The sequence below is a fragment of the Ambystoma mexicanum genome, chromosome 14 (genome assembly GCF_040938575.1).
Source record: "Ambystoma mexicanum isolate Mex_15411 chromosome 14, UKY_AmexF1_1, whole genome shotgun sequence".
Classification (NCBI taxonomy): Eukaryota; Metazoa; Chordata; class Amphibia; order Caudata; family Ambystomatidae; genus Ambystoma; species Ambystoma mexicanum.
In genome coordinates, this window is record NC_090940.1 from 215,788,632 (window position 1) to 215,806,563 (window position 17,932).

Sequence of the window (17,932 nt, forward strand, 5' to 3'; positions counted from 1 at the left end):
CGCGGCCTTTATAGGCAGGATGACGTCGAGCGTCGATACGGCGGCTGTCGAAGGACATCGACTCGAGGGACGTCGACGCGCAGCGCCCTCTAGAGAAAAAAATTTCCGAGGCCAGCAGAGCTGGAAGGATATATCTATCTAAGATGAGGAAACGTCGGAGGACACAATCCCTTCGAAATGGTGTTTATGAAGTCTTGGTAGAGATTTCTATTGGAAACTGCACACCCAGCATATCATGATGTACAGGAATCAGCTGTTAGATTTCTCAGATGAAGCTGACCCATCGAATCTGCCTCATGGTGATAGGGACTACCTGGATGCACCACTAGATCAACACAGATTTTTGTGGGTCTCCAGGACTGAACTGCCTGTGAAGTTATATGTGGCATTTGATATCCATGCTTCGCAACTCTTTGCAGTGTCCGAGGGGGCTTTCTCAAAGGGGATACTTCCACCATCTATGAAGCCAGCAGCTTTTGAAGCCTGGTAAGACCTACACACAATTTGGAGCCTGTAGGCCGTTATCACTCAAGCACAGATTTTCAGCAAAATTATATAGTGTGCAAGCTTTCAAGGGTAATTGCAAAAACTGACTGGTGGATCAAGCTTCAGGTAGAAACATCACCCTGAATTTGCAAAGGCTTTCTCTTGTGCTGGAGTGCGCAAATACTAACCCAGGCAATTGGGTCATTGCCTATTCAGATGTGGAAAAGGCCACTGATTACTTCGATTGGGAATTAATTAATTTGATGATTCAAAGGTTTGGCTGGAAATGTAATATTAACTGTTGCCAGGATCAGAACAAATGATTATATTTTAGAATCCTTTATGACTGGCAATAGTACCAGGCAGGGGTGTCCATCAGTGCAAAAATGATGACCTACTTTGCAGATCATCTCCTGGTGGTTGTTGCTGTTCCACACGTTGCACTGTTATATGCGCGATTCATTGCTTGCAATTTCTGCTATGCTTGAAACGATTGAGAATGATATATTATCAGACATCAAGATAAACTTGTTGATGTACATTTGTTTGTTTTGTTGCAGGGGTGCCTACTATGGATCTGGATGGTCTGCCACTTCAGTTTTCTGTAGAGTACTTCAGACATTTGTGGATCCCGAATCACAGCCATGGTGAAACGTGGAGACATTACTAAACTGTACAGAGCAGTCGAATCCTGGTCTAGGCTCCATTTACCTTGAATTGAGGAAATGTCATTGGCCAAGATGGTTCTCTTCCCTAGACTGCTGCATGTGTTGAAAGGGATTCCACTCTTCTCTATACATCACTCTTCAGGGTGATGGATGGGTTACTGCTGCCAATATTCTGGAAAGGTTGTAGCGCTTGGGTCACCCTATTTACACAGAAGCTCCATTATGAACTTGGATTCCCGACGTTTTAAATTACTCGTCTCCAACATGTGGTCTCACGGTGTCATGAGGGTTATCTTGGCTTATGGGAGAGAATGAAGCGCAACATTATTGTGTATCCATCTACATTAATAGATGTGTTGTGAGGACACCACAATATGGAGGCTGACTTGCCCATTCAGTGGAGACATTGCAGAATGTTAGGACAACTTCAGCCTCACATAGGGCTGCATGCTCTATATTTTCAATGGATACTCATTTGGAGTGTAAATGCATAATTGGAGAAGTGCTGGCTGCATCGGGTAGACTTTTATGGCTGAAAAAAGAATGTAAGGCGGTGGGATACCTGTTTCGAATTTCAAAGTACTGTCCTTTCAAGATTTATGTACTTCATTGGGAATTCGGAACCGCCAGATATTAAACTATGCAGCAAAATTGCCCATTGTCCATAGGACTTAACTGGATTTCCCCGAGCGGTTACCTGAGTGTGGAGCGTTTTGGCCTTTCAAAGCACTGGCATTAAAACTGGGTCATAAAACAAGCACTTATCCCAAAACCAAGTGAAGTTAAATTGCAAAGCAAGGGCAACTGGGATAAAGATATGGGTACTGTTTCGACATTTGGCGAGTCGATGCATACGTGTCATCAGACAAAAAAAGAGGTCACCATGAATGCTAGTTTTAAACTAATACATTTAAAATATTTGCATAGAACATGTATGCCCCAAGCATTGATACTTGGGGTTATACCAAACAAGCACTTCTCCATGAGCATCAAAGTGCCTCTCCCTCACCCCTATTCCCCTCTGCACTTGCACGTTCTGAACACTCGCAAGCCATAGTAGGGTTGTCTCCCCTTCCCTTTATTCTCATCATTGTTTGCACTATTAACTTATTTATCTTTGATGTAATTAATTGTCTACCTTCCTCTGTCCCCACCACGTTTGCCCTGTGGGCGCTTTGAAACAGTTTTGGTAATTGTACAAGCGCCAAACAAGTGAGCAATAAATAAAACTACATAATGTCCCCGATGTTCCCACCCAAAGGAAACTTGTTTTGTATGACGTGGGATTGGGCTGCCATAGAAGACTGATGACAGGAAGTTCTAAAGTACTTCACTGATGTATCAGGCTGGGAAATCAAAAGGTCTCCCTAGGTGTGCTTATTGTTTTTGCTGCCCATGTGTATGAAAGTAAAATTACTACTAAATTCTATAGGGTGGATTCACTAAAACGCCTTATAGTGCAGCACTGGAAAGGCTTGTATGCACCGGCTTTTAGACTTTAGTTTAAAGCGATAATGAAGTGGTCATCTGCTGACCATGACTTACACAGAGCCGAATGCCGTCTGCAGCATGGTGATTTATTTCATACTACTTTCTATTAACCTCTTAAGTGCCAAGGACGAGTATGCTCGTCCTTTTTGCATAGACTTGCATAGTAGCCTACCACTGTGAAGGTAAACATGATATATATTGTATTGGTTTAATTATCATGCTCATAACATTTTCTATTTTCTGCTACATTGTGCAGGATAAAGATCTGATGTGGACTGCGTACATGCTGGTCCTCTCGAACCACAGCTTGAAATTAATATATGTACATTATGTTATGGTGCTCCAGGTGCTGTAGGTCATCAATTTGTGTAGGTGATATAGGTTTAGAAATGGGTGAAGGGTGAAGGGTGAAATGGGTGAAGGGTTATTATCTGGCGCACACTGGACTCTTTTTGTCCTTCTGCACCAGTTTACAAAATCTATAAATACAAAAAAAAAAAAAAGCGTGGGGCTTAAGAAAGGGGCGGAATGGTGCAGAAACCCATAACATTCCTTTCTATTTTGCTCGATCTTTCTTCCTGAAATGATATCCATATAAATACAAAAGACGATCCTCCAATAATAAAAAGAACCTGGTTCACAGTCTCCTCAGCATTGATGTATTCCCTAGACTCCAACCATCTCCTTTTTGGTGGGTCGGTCAATCAAGATGTTAAAGTGTGGAAGATCATGGGAAATCTTTAATTTCGAGGGCTCAAGAGTAGACAATACTTAAGCAAAGAGGCAGTAAAAGAAAATGAACAAAATATGTTAAAAAAAACAAGAATCACACTGGGATCATCAATGACAAGTAGTCTATTGTATGGCTGTTCTCGTTTTCATGTGATAAAATCTCTCCTACCATTGCATTTATGCATTCCAAATACAAAGCAAATAGAAGTACAAACTATCAAGCTACTACCACAAATTGTGTAACATGCCTTGATTTGGCAGCAGGTTACACAAGGAAGGCCAAGAAGGTTAGTGAACCATCTAAACTGGCATTGAGAGCGAAATCACTCAAGCTGCCTCCAAGCTTGTGGTCTAGCAACCTGGGTCATTGGTGGGAAGTACCTACAGAGAGCATGGACTTGCCAATGCAGGGAATTAGTGGGGCCGGTCTAAAGGGCCTGACCAGTAAGAAGCAGTAATGTGATAACCGTAAGCAAAGAGTTAACAAGACATCCAGGCTAGGCAAAGATGTGCCATGAGATGTTGTCACCGAGAGTGGAAGAGAGAAGTCATCTGGCCTTTTCAGAATTTCAGGTCTGCAATCCACCTCAGCTGTAGTAGTAATGCATTTCTTGTGGGGGGTAGGGAAGGGGCTGAATGTGGAATTTTTTATTGCTTGGATTCGGTGGGTGGAACATAGAGCACATTAGTATTTCTAACCTCGGGCATAAGGGAGGGATAGGTTTGAAAGATCGTGTAAAGGTAGACCTGATCTCGTCACCGCATGGGCGATTTGGTGGTCATTTCACGTCACACTGTATCGCAAAGGAAAATCCATTACTAAATTATTATTGCAGTTTATTGACACTGAACAGGCATTTTTCAGAAATGCAATGGTTCAATTAGGTCAAACAGTGTCATGATCAATATAGCATTCCCTTCCACTAACTAGAAGTCTACGAAAGAGATGCTTGGTTCTATTGTGTTCCTTTTCAATACATGGGCACTCACTGTTGCTGCTTTAATTCAGTAACCAGGGATCGGGCAACTAATAGTTGTGTGCAGGACACTCTCAGGTGATCTCTGACCTTTTTGAGGACATTAGCAAACTGGCGTGCCTGTTATTTCAAACTAGGATGTCTTTGTTGGGATTGTGACAGGTTTTGTTCTTTGTTATTGTTCATGTGCATTTTGTGATGCCATTTCCCTCAAGCTGCAATTCTTGTGGGCTTCCTGTAGGGGGAAATAAGCAAACACTTTTGTGTAAGAGGGTACTGATGGGGATTGAAGGAGCGGGGATGAAGCAAGCCATTATTGGCTCGGTCAATAGATACAGTTTTGGTGTTTGGCCCGGCTTGCGTGAACGAGGTATTGTATCTTACAGTATCAAAGTGGTGATGCTTTGTAGATTGGGCTGTTTCGTACTTTTCTGTTTGCCGTTCTTATACACTTTGGTAGGTTTTGCATTCGCACAATGGTAAAGATGAAAAATAAAAGTAAAGAGGTGAGAAAACCATCCACGCATCATGGAACACCAGAGGTCACACGCATCTAACCAAAATTGGGAGCTACAACCTAGGAGTCCACGATATCCTATTCCTACAAGAAACATGGTTACTGAGTAAGCGTGCCCTTGATGGCTATTCGATCGAAATCTCGCCAGCTTTAAAAGGTCCGTTCGGTAGACCCTCTTCCGGCCTCCTGACTGCAATTCAGACGGGATCAAACATAATCATCAGTAAAACTATAGTAGCCACCTACGCTTTTCTGGCAGTGCTCATAACAACGGGTGACAATAAGTCTTCTGAAGTCTGGGCTATTATCAACGCCTACTGGAACCCACAAAAAACTTCTCCCGACAAATTCTGTGACGAAGCAGCAAACATCATCGATGAAATAATGATCAAACACAAAACATCGAATATTCTTATTTGTGGAGACCTCAACTCTAACTGCTTGAACCCGTCAGATCACACACCGGCAGCAGAAAGAGGAAAACAGTGGGTATCGCTAATGAACTCTAAAAACCTCCGCAGCGCTGCAAAATCCACTAAACATACCACCATTCCTACATGGGAGCGAGACCAATCTACAGCCAATGTCAATTACATCTTTGTTTCAGAAAAAATCTTCGCGATTATATCCTCTTTTGAAGTAATCAGAACCAAGGCTAGTGACCACAACCTGCTAAACCTCACATGCAGTATAAAGCGTCGGGATCAGCAATTCTACAACGTAGCGGTCGAGACTAACACTCGGCTCTCTCGTCTGCGCATGACCTCAAAAGATATCAAAACTTTGGGAGATGAATATAAAACTCATACTTCAGATATCGAAGCAAACGACACAACATTTAAGTCCAGCTACATCCCACTGCTCCCGACATACAAAAAACCCAGAAAAGGGTTCGAAAACTGGACTAGAAACCATACCCACACCTACAATCGAAGCCTAGTGATCAGGCGCCGTCACCTAAGAAAACAAAAAAAAGAGGCAACGACCGCGAGCTCTTCAACGCTATGGGAATTCTATCCTCTCGAGCTGAGATCCTACAAACAATGGCTAAGAAACACCAGATCAGCACTCAAGCAGATGCTGAAAACATGATTAAGGCCATAGCCAGCAAAAAAAAAACGAGAATTTCGGAAATCAATCTACAACAACAAAGCTCAGCCAAATTCGCAGATAAATGCGGTCTCCGAAGAACGATGGATCACCCATTTTTCAAAAGTGTTCGATTGCCCTACCTCTGCCACGGAGAAGACATTATCTCCTACCAAATCAAACTGGGTCGACCTCTCCGACACAGAAGATATAAGGGCAATCATCTCGAAATTGAAACTATCACGTACCCCTGGACAAGATGGTCTAGCAAATACCGACTTAAAAGAACATCCGGAAGCCTGGTCAGCGGTCTTGAGCTTGATTTTCAAACACTGCAAAGAACGAAAGATAATCCCTAGTTCCTGGAACCAAGCTATTGTCGTCCCGATCTTCAAAAAAGGCATTCGAGAAGACCCTTCCAACTATCGTCCTATTGCCTTATTGGATGTCATCGGCAAAGTCTTCGCTACCTCTCTTCTGACTCACTTCCAGAATTGGGCAAGATCTTCTCCTGCCAGAAACCCACTTCAAACGGGTTTCCAGAAAAACGCCAGTACTGCTGCCAATATAATGATCTTAAACATCCTAAAAGAAAAAGTTCTGCTTGGTGCTCTCTGAATCTTCCTCGCATTCGTGATCTATCCCAGGCCTTCGATAAAGTGGACAGACCGAAACTGTGGGCCAAATTGAAGAACTGGAACTGTCCTAGCCAGATCCTCGATCCAATTATCGCCCTGCATACCGGCACTACTGTATCAGTCAGGCTAAACCACCAAGGGCTACTGTCCAAATCCATTCTGTCTAATCGAGGAGTCAAACAGGGCTGCCCTCTGGCCCCAGCACTCTTCATCTCCTTCCTTGGCAATTTTCAAACTTCACAAGAACTGATCAGATGCTTCCCTCCGAAAATTGGAAACACAATGGTCGCCAGACTTCTAATATGCAGACGACCTCATAATTTTAGACCATACCCAAGTGGGCCTTCAACGCCAACTAGACAACCTGGCCCTATACACCAAGGAGAACAATCTGGAGATCAACAACTCAAAAACGAAGATATTGATTCTACAAAAGCAGGGACGGACCGCAAAAACAGGAGCCATTGAAGTGGTTCCTTGACCACTCGAAAATCGAAATCGTCTCCACATTCAAATATCTTGGAGTTGACATCGACAGTTCGAAAAGATCTTTAAGTATGCAGAAAACTTTGTGGTCAAAAACAAAAAACCTAACGGCCCAACTCCGCGCTGTCGACAGAAAATATGGTAAATACAGTTTCCTCCCGGCAATCCAATTCTATAAGTCGAAAGTAATTCCAGCATTGACATATGGTGTGGACGCTAACCCCGCAATCCCACTGACCCTATGGTCCAAACTAGAAGGCTTCATCTGGAGAGCAACACTAGGCCTACCGAAATCAACAGCTGTGGCTCCCATAAGGCGTGAACTTGGGCTGCTCTCTATGGAGGCAGTTGTCGCTCAGAGTACGATCCAACTTTACAGGAAAATTCAGAGACAAGAAAGCCTGGAAATATACAGGATGATTTCTGAGGAAATATTTAAAGGGAGCAACAGTTTCCTTAACAACTGGGCAGACAAACAAAGGCGCATATTGCAAGAAATAGCTTTCTCAGAAGAAGAACAATTCCAGAATCCAATGAGAATAAAAACCAAAATGGAGTGGTTTGATTGGATAAAAACCAATGACAGTGCAATCTCGAACAAATGACTAACCCATCTGCCGCCAGTCTTCAACAAATTGAAGCAGCCGATGGAGTACTGCACCAAATATCCAAGTGAATCCCTCATGAGAACTTTGCTGAAAGCCCGTCTAAACCTTTTACCGACGCAGGAAGTCCTAGCAATTCGATCTGTATCTAAAGAAAAAACCTGTAGACTCTGTAGAGACCTCCAGTCACAGAATCTATCAAACACCTTTTAATGGTCTGTCCGGCCATTGACCTTGAAAGAGAGGCCTTCCTCGGTCCTGTGTATAAAGCATCCTACATCATTGACGAAAACATCTGGTGGAACCGCCTCATCGCAGGAGCCCAAACGCGTTGGCTTATAGCGGCTACCAAACTTATAACCATCGCTATGGAGAAGACTATGCAAGTGACATAAAAGAGACCTTTCTTCTATAAAGCACCGGTCTGCGAAACCTACAAATGTACAGAAAATGACACTTCTTTCTCTTCTACAACCAGGAAAAGTCTTTGTAAAAATCAAAATTGATTAAATACAAATAATAAAAAAAATAATAATAAATAAAATCAGAAAAATCCTGTCAAAATATTACACTTTTTGCAAGAATTGGTGAACTCGCCACAGTATTTTTGTTGAGGTATGAATTGTATGGAAAAAGTAAAACTGTCCTATCTTTCAATCAGGTGGAATTATAAAAACAGTCAAAATATACAAAAGTCACATGGGAACAGGTACCCACCTGTTCGTAGTAAATGCAGTCTGCAATCAATATGTAGTCCGGAGCAGGAAGGAATTCCGACACATTCTCACCCCTATAAAAATACAAACGTATATGCACATGAAATATCGCTAGTGCTTTTTCCACAAAATGTTTCACTGATTACTCAATATGATTCAAATATGCAAGGCCTTAAAATAACATTTCATCACAAAAATCCAAATTGTGACCAATTAAAATATGCAGCCCAATCACCACTGTTTTAGAGGCAGTGTACAAACAACACTACTAACTTTGAACTGTACCCTGCCTTGACCCATGGTTCCATATACCTTTATTCTCTAAAGCATATCATACTATTTGAGGTTATTCCATTTACTAAAAATGGAGCGTAGTGGGTGGTGTGGTCACTTTCTGAAAACTATTTTACAACCGATATTAGGTAGGGCAGGTAGGTGCTGCAAAATTTGAAGTTCTAAACTGCTAGTCAGACATAAAAGCCACTCACCCTTGTTTCAGAAAGCAGTGTGGGGCACACCAAAAACATATACAGATATAGCCTCTCCTAGCCCCAACAAATGGGGCAATCTCGACAGCTGCACAACTGTAGGGGGAAAACATGCCTTTTACGGGGGAGGAAGGAAGAGGAGGAGTAGAAGGGCTGTGTTTTCCTTGCTAACGTAGCTATCAAAAAACAAAGGAAATTAATCAATGGTATTCGTACTAACATTGGAAACTGGAAACGGTCTTTTCTAATAATCACTTCCAATATATAACTTGGTCATAATAATAAAGGTATGCATGTCTTACTGAGAAAAACACATTATAAAAACCTAGAATAAAAAGTTATAATTCCAAGATATAAAGTCTGGGTCACTCTTTTGAAAAACCCCTTAAGGAAAGGACAATGGGACAAATAACACAAGTGAGGGTTGTTGCCTGCTTTGCATAATATCACAGATCATTTTGGGAAAATAAGAACTACAACAGATCTTTATATTTGAGAAATATGCCTTCGATAAAAGGGTTATACGACTGAATCACTAAGTATACTGTGCACAATGGGTTTTGCATTAGTTTTATTTTTCAAAATCACTCATCCTGCCATTAAAATGTTTTTAACATGGAACCATATATACCTTATTCAGACAGCCTGTGGATTTGGATGGGAGCATAGAATGGCTGTGACAGCAGTCCCTCTATTGGAAGCGAAAGGGCATCATGTGATAATATTTCCTTTCCATGTACAGAATATTTGTTGGGACTCCTACTAAAAGAACAAGTTACTTTCTTACCTGGTAACGTTCTATCGATGGGATGGTCCAACGACGTATTCCATATCTATGTCAGGTAATGTCCACAGCTGTGCTGCTTCGGAAAATCTTTGGCGTCTGCGTCCTGCGTCGATGCACCGTCCCCGAGGACCTCCTCCAACGGCCGACGTCACCCGATGTGATAAGTAGGACGCACGACGCCCATAGCCTCAGTTATAGTTTTTTCCCAGAACGTGTGCCACCAGTTTTCTGCCAGTCAGACACACGAGGCCTTGCGGAACGCAAGCTGCAATCGCAAAAGAAATTCTGCAGCGGGGAAGGCAGGGAGGGAGCGATATGGAATACATCGTCGGACCATCCCATCGAAAGAACGTTACCAGGTAAGAAAGTAACTTGAGGATTGGGTCCTCTGACGTATTCCATATCTATGACAGACTCCCAAAGCAGTACCAAGCAAGGAGGTGTGAAAGAATTTAGAATACAAATTTAGCATGACCAATCAAATTGGGAATAGAGAACTGCCTTGCCAAAGGCCAGATCTTGCCCCCTGATGGAATCGAGGGAACAGTGACGTACAAAAGTATGTACTGAAGCCCAGGTGGCTGCATCACAGATGTGATGAATAAGAACTCTCCTCTGCAGGGCAGTAGACGCAGCCACCCCTCTGGTAGAATGGGCCCGCAAGCCAGCCGGAGGGTCCTTACCCGCCAAGCGGTAACACTCGGAGATAGCTAAAATAATCCAACGAGACAAAGTCTGTTTCGTCACAGCTTGTCCCAAACGCTTTCCAGCGTAACCAATGAAAAGTTGATCGTCCACTCTGACCCGGGACATGCGCGAGATATAAAAGCTCAACGCTCTCCTAGGATCAAGCCTATGGAGCCTCTCCTCTTCCTTACCAGGATGCAGAGGAGGATAGAACGCCGGAAGAACAACTTTCTGGCTCAAATGAAATTCCGAAACCACCTTCGGAAGAAAAGAAGGACGAACCCTAAGGACAACCCTGTCCTTGTGAAATACAGTGAAGGGTGGCTTCACTGAAAGTGCCTGTAACTCACTCACTCTGCGAGCGGAAGTAACCGCAACTAAAAACACAGTTTTCAGAGTTAACAGCCTTAAAGGGCAAGAATGTAAAGGCTCAAACGGAGCACCCATAAGAAACTTAAGAACAAGGTTCAAATCCCAACCTGGCACCAAAAAAGGTGACGGAGGGAACACATTAGTGAGCCCTTTCAAAAACTGCGAAATTAAAGGACTCTTAAAATAGGAACACTCTTCAGACGAGCGCTTAAATATGGACAGCGCCGCCAGGTAACCTTTAATGGTCCCCACTTGCAAGTCCCTGTGGGCCAAAGAAAGCAAAAAAGACAAAACCATGGGAATGTCGCATTCAAACGGATCCACATTCTGAACTCTGCACCAGTCGCAGAACTTTCTCCAACGGTACATACTTAGTTGCCGGCCGCCTGGCCGAGAGCAACACCTCCATCACATCTTCAGGGAGGTCCCAATCCTTATACCTCCCTCAACCTTTCAGAAGCCAAGCGTGAAGATTGAGGGATCTGACCTCTGGATGGAGAACCTGACCCCCCTCCCGTGAGAGCAGATCGTCTTGGTAGGGAAGACGACATGGAGGGCAGATGGACAAGTCTAGAAGGTCCGGGTACCACGTCCTCCGGGCCCACGCCGGAGCAATGAGGATCATCCGGGAACCGAACCTCCGTAACCTCCACAACACTTGCGGGATGGCAGGGACTGGAGGAAACGCGTACAGCAGTGGGAATGACCACTCCACCACAAACACGTCTCCTAAGGCTCCTTTTGGAGGAAATTCCCGGAAGCAAAACCTTTTGCACTTCCGGTTGACACTGGAGGCGAAGAGATCCACTTGAGGGGTCCTCCAAAGGGCGAAGATCTCCAGGAGAATCTCCCGAGCCAGCTCCCACTCGTGAGAGATCATGCTCTGCCTGCTCAGAGCGTCCGCCGTCTCGTTGTCGTCTCCGGCCAGATGAACTGCCGAGATCTAAACTTGCTGCTGGATGGCCCAGAACTCGAGCTGCATCGCCTCCCTGCACAGCGGAAGTGACCCTGCCCCCCCCCTTTTTGTTGAGGTAGTGCATGGCCACTGTGTTGTCCGTCAGAATCAGGACACTATTCCCGCGCACAGTCGGCAGAAAAGCTTTCAGGGCTAGCCTGACGGCCCTCAGCTCCAACAGATTGATATGGAGTCTGGACTCCGGAGACCAACGGCCACTGACTGTCAGCTCGTTGGCATGAGCTCCCCATCCCGTGAGGGATGCGTCCGTCACGATCGTCACCTCCGGCCAAGGCAGCCAAAATGGGGCACCCTTCATCAGATTGCTCTCGACGGCCCACCACAGAAGGTCCCGGGCTACCGAGTGCGGCACCTGAACAGGGTCCGACAGCCTGCCGGAGGACTGAGACCACTGGAGCTTGAGCGCCCACTGCAAAGATCTCATCCGCACCAGAAGAATGCAGAACGCTATGAGGCCGAGCAGTCTCAAGAACTCGGACGCTGGGAGAGTATGGGCAAACTGGAACTTGTGCACCATCTGCTGAATGTGAAGAGCCCTCACCTGAGGAGGAAAACACTGCCCCAGGGACGTGTCGAGCACTGCTCCGATGTACAGGAGCCGCTGCGTTGGTGTCAAATGGGACTTCTTTAAATTGAGGGAGAAGCCCAGCCTGTGAAGGGAGTGGCAGGTGACGGACAGATGATCCAGGACTTGCTCGGGAGAGCTCCCCCTGATCAACCAATCGTCCAGGTAGGGGTAGACGTGAATCCCCCCTTTCCTGAGATGCGCTGCCACCACCACCATGAGCTTGGTGAAAACCCTCGGGGAAGAGGTCAATCCGAACGGCAGGACCCGAAACTGAAAGTGCGAGTCACCAACCGCGAACCTCAGGTACTTCTTGTGCTTGGGATGGATCGGCACATGGAAGTAAGCATACTTGAGGTCGAGAGACACCAACCAGTCCTGAAGTTGAAGGGCCTGGAGGACTTGAGAAAGAGCCACCATCTTGAACTTCAAACCACGTTGTTCAAACCATGCAAGTCCATGATGGGTCTCAATCCCCCGTCTTTCTTTGAAATCAAAAAATAAGGGGAATACCATCCCCTTGTTCTTCTCCGCTACAGGCACCAGTTATATGGCGCCTTTCTCCAGCAGGGCTTGAATTTCCTGCGCAAGGAGCGGATCTGGACTCTTCAAAGAGAGGTTCCCTGGTGGATTGTCGTGAGGACTCTGCCGAAAAGGAAGACAGTAGCCGTGGGTTATGATCTTCAGAACCCACACATCTGAAGTAATGGCTTGCCACTCTACAAGATGCTGCGCCAGCCTTCCCCCAACTGACGAACCATGGGACCTGGCCTCATGACTGAGTGGTAGCGGCTGCGGCGTTGCCTGAGGGCAAAGAGGCAACTGCCCGAGATACCTTGGCACCTCGAGTACCTTTGTTTCCACCTCTGGCACTCTTACGATGGCCTCTTTGACTGCTAGCTCCTCTCGCTTTGCTGAAGGACGAGTAATAGCGAAAGGAACCTCCCCTCCATTGCTGTCCCCTAGGACGAAAAGGCGGAGGTTGTCGAACTGCAGCACCCAACGACTTCGCTGCAGCTTTGGAGGTCTGCAACCTCTCAAGGCTCTCGTCAGCCTTGCTGCCAAAAAGGTGTTCACCGTCAAAAGGCATGTTGAGGAGCCGGGACTGCACATCAGGAGCAAACCCAGACTTCCTCAACCACGCAAACCTGTGCATTACGGTGCTCGCCACCATGGACCGGCTGACACAATCCGTCAAGTCCAAACCCGACTGAACGGCCTCACACATGGCATCTTTGCCATCCTGAACCATAGCAAGGAAACCATCCCGTTCGTCCCCTTCGGGAATATGATCAGCCGCTAATGCAACACAGTTCCACAGAGTGTGCGTGAAACGAGACAAGGCACATATGGAGTTGGCCGCCTGAAGCGCCATACCCCCTGAAGAAAACACTTTCTTCGCCCAGCTGTCAAAACGTTTGTCGTCCCTATCCGGAGGGATGGTAGGATACGACGCCTGCTTTGCCGGGGCCGTAGCCGCCTGCACCACCAAACTCTCCGGGGTGGGGTGCCTAGACAAGTAGCAGGGGTTGCTACTGGCTGGACGGTATTTTCGCGACAAAGACTTGCCCACTGCCGGGAGACTCTCCGGAGCAGTCCAAGCCGCCGCCACCCTTCTCTGCAAAGCCATATGAAAAGGCAAAACCGGGTCAGTGGGTGGACCGAGATCAAGGATGTCAGTGAGATCATCCTGAACGAACTCCCCTGGGGGAGCCGACCAACCCAAGTACTCGGTAACCCAAGACATAAGGCGCCGATATGACGAATCGGCATGAGTGCCAGGCTCCGGCCGACAAAACTCCACCTCCGGAGAGGTGTCCAATCCACTGGCATCATGCAGTGACTGCCTCAGGTCATCAAACTGACTATGGCCCGAGATAAGTTCATCCGGATCCGTAACCGGAACCAGACCGCCATCAGAGCCTTCATCACCCTCTGAAATGTACTACAGGCGGGGAGAGGAAGACCTCTGCGGACCAAAGCAGTGCCGGACCTTAGCCATAGCCTCTTTAGGGGCAAAACCCATGCGACGGGGCCCCTCCGACACCACCGCCCTGTAAGGCGTTGAGGGCGCCGAGAGAGTCGCCGCCGGCGTCGACATAAAAGGCGTCGACGTCGAGCGAATCGGCGTTGACGTCAGCTGCAAGTCCTCCAGCATCGGAGGCGTCGACACAGTCCTCGAAGCCGGAGCTCCGAGCGTGTCTCTCGACAGCCTGGGCGCCGACGACCCCCTCGAAGACGGAACCTCGAGAGTAATCGTCGACGACCTCGGCGCCACAGGCGTTGGCGTCTTCTTCGAAGACGACACAGGATCAGGCGGTCTCGAGCACGTCGAGGACCGGGACCTGGAACGGGCATGGCGAGAACGGCTACCCTTGTCCGAGCGGGACCTCTCCCGCGAGCCGTGCCGACCACCCGAGCCAAAAGGCGTACGGGCGGTGTCTCTCGACCAGTGCCAACAGACCCCACTCGGAGGCGCAGACGGACCGGTGCCCTGCGATTCCAGAATCGCTAGCATCTGCTTCCTGAAGGAAGCCCATTCCTCCGGTGTCGCTTGCATGGAGGGATAAGCGACCCGCCGACGGGCGGAGTCCTCGGAAAGGGACGGGGAAGGCGACCTATGCCGGCGCTTCCTGGAAAGCCTAGAAGAGGCAGAGGAGTGGCGAGACCGACTCCTGGAAGGAGACCCACCGGACTTCCGACGATGACGCAGAGAGTCACCCCTCGAGTCATCGGTCGAAAGCCCCGCAGACCTCGACTTCCGGGGCTTAGACACCCGACCTACCGACAGTTTCTTCTTGCGTTCTCGCAAGGCCTTCGCAGTGAGCGACTGGCAGTCGACACAGTCGTCCGTATCGTGGGCCTCCCAGAGGCACCAGAGGCAGGCATTGTGCGAGTCTGTGACCGACATCTTGGACCCACAGTCCCCCGCAGTTCTTGAAGCCCGGACGCGGGGTCGAAGATGAAAAAGACATCGCCACAAACAAACCGATCAGGTTCAATGAACCGAGAAAGAAAACAGCAACTCCAACGAGTCGAGGCGTACCGAGATTCACAAAGCGAACACGTTCGTGGAAAAAACGGAACTGAGGCTATGGGCGTCGTGCGTCCTACTTATCACATCGGGCGACGTCGGCTGTCGGAGGAGGTCCTCGGGGACGCCGCATCGACGTCATCGACGCAGGGCGCAGACGCCAAAGATTTTCCAAAGCAGCACAGCTGTGGACATTACCTGTCATAGATATGGAATACGTCGGAGGACCCAATCCCCTCAAAACATGGTTTTCATTCATGATTCGTTTATTTGCATGACACTCATTTGTTCCCATTGCAAAACGGCTTAAACAGCAAAGCCATCTGTTAGATTGTACACAACTACACATTCCGGTTCAGGGCAGCAAGGCCAACCACCCTGTAGTCATAAACAGTCTCCCAGACACCACAAATTACACAGTTTCAGAGAACAATCCCTTGGGTTGCACAGTTCTTGAATCATCATCCTTAAACAACACACCTATAACTCAGGAAGCAGCAACCACTTCGGTTCAGACTGGAAAGATAGCCTGCAAGTAACACATATGTTAAAGGGGTCTCAAGTATTACCTCGGAGGCTTGGTCCAAGGACAAAGCAATCTCTTCAGTAACACTGACAAGCTCAGAAAAGTAACAAGCAGGATTACTCCATTAACACTCTATTCGGACATGGGCAGGTGAGATCTCCTTAGGTTACACAGTAATACATGTTAAGGTTTCAGACAGCGCTGTAGCTCAGGTTAGACAAGGGCTCAGGCCTCATCCAGCTTTTCATGTAGGGATGTCAAACATTCAAGAAAAGTTCTGGTCCAAAAGACGTCTGTTGTGAACAACTATGCCAGCCAGATACACAAAACACCCTACACCTGTAACAAAGTCACAAACACTGGACAGACCTCCTTTGGTACAAAGGAGGGCTCTGGGAACACGGGAAGAAACACTGGCTCAAGAAGAGTTACCGGGAGGCAGTATATACTGGATTTCAATAACCGCCTCATCCTCTGTACCCAGACTATCCAGCGTGAGGACTTCAAAAATAGACTCTAAGCAACCCACCTAAGTCCCACAACTCAGGACAGGGAGATGAGGTTTTCATGGGGAGTCACCAGGCTTTCTGGCATTGGAAAAGTATGAGGTGAAAGTGTGCCGCAACACCAACTTGGGTAGTGGTATTAGAAAATTGAGATTGCCTATTGTCCAGACTCAGAGACCAGACCCAGGGAAGGGGAAAATGTCCAGAGCCTGCCCAGGGCTATATATCAAACCCTGGCAGAGATTAAACACAGAAGTCGAGACAAAACCACAAGTCTGTGGAGGACTATAGCTCAGTCACTGGTTTCTACCAGATAGAGAAGGAGAAAACATCAAGAGCATACGGAGAGATAGATCTCAGACACGAAGAGGAGACCAAATGCAATAAAGTCCAGAGGAGACATTGACCCTGCAGGGCTACCTATAGTTGGTCTGGTACAATAACATAGCCTGACAAAGATCCTAGGCAAGGAGCAAGAACCTGCTGAAAGGAGAGTATTGAAGGTGTTGACTCTAGAGCAGGTGATCAATCTGCAGCTACAGGTAAGAATATCGGATCCTGACAGGTACCCTAAAGCAAGTGGGAGATGTAGTTTGTAGGTGAGAGGCCGAGTATGTTGGCTAGCATAACCCTTATATTGTGAAGCCAAAATGCATGTTTTTTGCCAACTCCCTCAAACTGTAGACTAGTTGGGGAATCTTGGAAAATAGTCTCAGTTAGGTCCTTCAATAAAATTGAATTTACCCAGCTTGATGCCTTTACTATGGGAATTCTATATTGATTTCTAGATTAAACTCTAGTTCCTTTACAAGTTATCCAACCAATCCTGTTATACTTGGTAAAGGTCTTGAACTGGGTAATCTATTCTCTTGGTCACAGAGCCCTCTTAATTATCCACTCTCTGGCACTAGCGCACTCTCTAGCATGCGCTTTCCTAAAGAGACAAAATCAAACTCAGGCTCACCAATTAAGTATTTGCTCTTGCATGGTGTTTTGCTAGTGATTTCAACAAACAACCAAGCTATATCTAGATAACCCTGTTGACTGTGCTCCAGATCATTTTAATTCTGCATAGGCAACCTCTGTATGTCAGCTTATCTTTATGAAGCTGCCAGTGGAATCAGCAATGCAAAGAGGGATAGTCAACATCCAACACCCACCAAACCAAACAACGGACACAAAAATATTCACAGAGATCTAGTACTGCAAGGCCAGGAACGCATCGGTCGAATGGAACTGCCATTCAAAAGATCAGGGCTACGTTTAAGACAGAACCACCATCAACTTGGGCAGAAAATAATTCACCAAGATCTTTAGAAGGTGCTGTAAGGGAGGCATGGTATCACAAGTATTACACTGACACAAAATGCCCAATTTGTAAAACCTTTATTCAACATTCAGGGTTTGGAAAAACTCCTACTTTGCCCTATTTCTAGGATTGGAGTAATCTCCACCATCAAATAATAAATAAAACAGTCCTAGTTGAGTCCATCAAATCGGAATGGCCTACACTAACAAAACCCAATGCCTACCCTATCTCTCGTACAAAAAGTGTGTAAAGGAGAACATGTATGCAAAGGAAAATC

The 17,932-nt window shown here is 46.6% G+C and overlaps 1 protein-coding gene across 3 annotated transcripts in view; it reads right to left on the reverse strand.

The window, feature by feature from the left end:
* VCPKMT (valosin containing protein lysine methyltransferase) overlaps nucleotides 1–17,932 on the reverse strand; it is a 720,951-nt gene that overhangs the window by 598,997 nt on the left and 104,022 nt on the right. For all 3 annotated transcript variants that reach the window (XM_069638975.1, XM_069638976.1, XM_069638974.1), the window contains exon 3: nucleotides 8,407–8,479. In XM_069638975.1, the coding sequence (XP_069495076.1) occupies nucleotides 8,407–8,479 (73 nt within the window). The remainder of the gene's footprint in view (nucleotides 1–8,406; nucleotides 8,480–17,932) is intronic.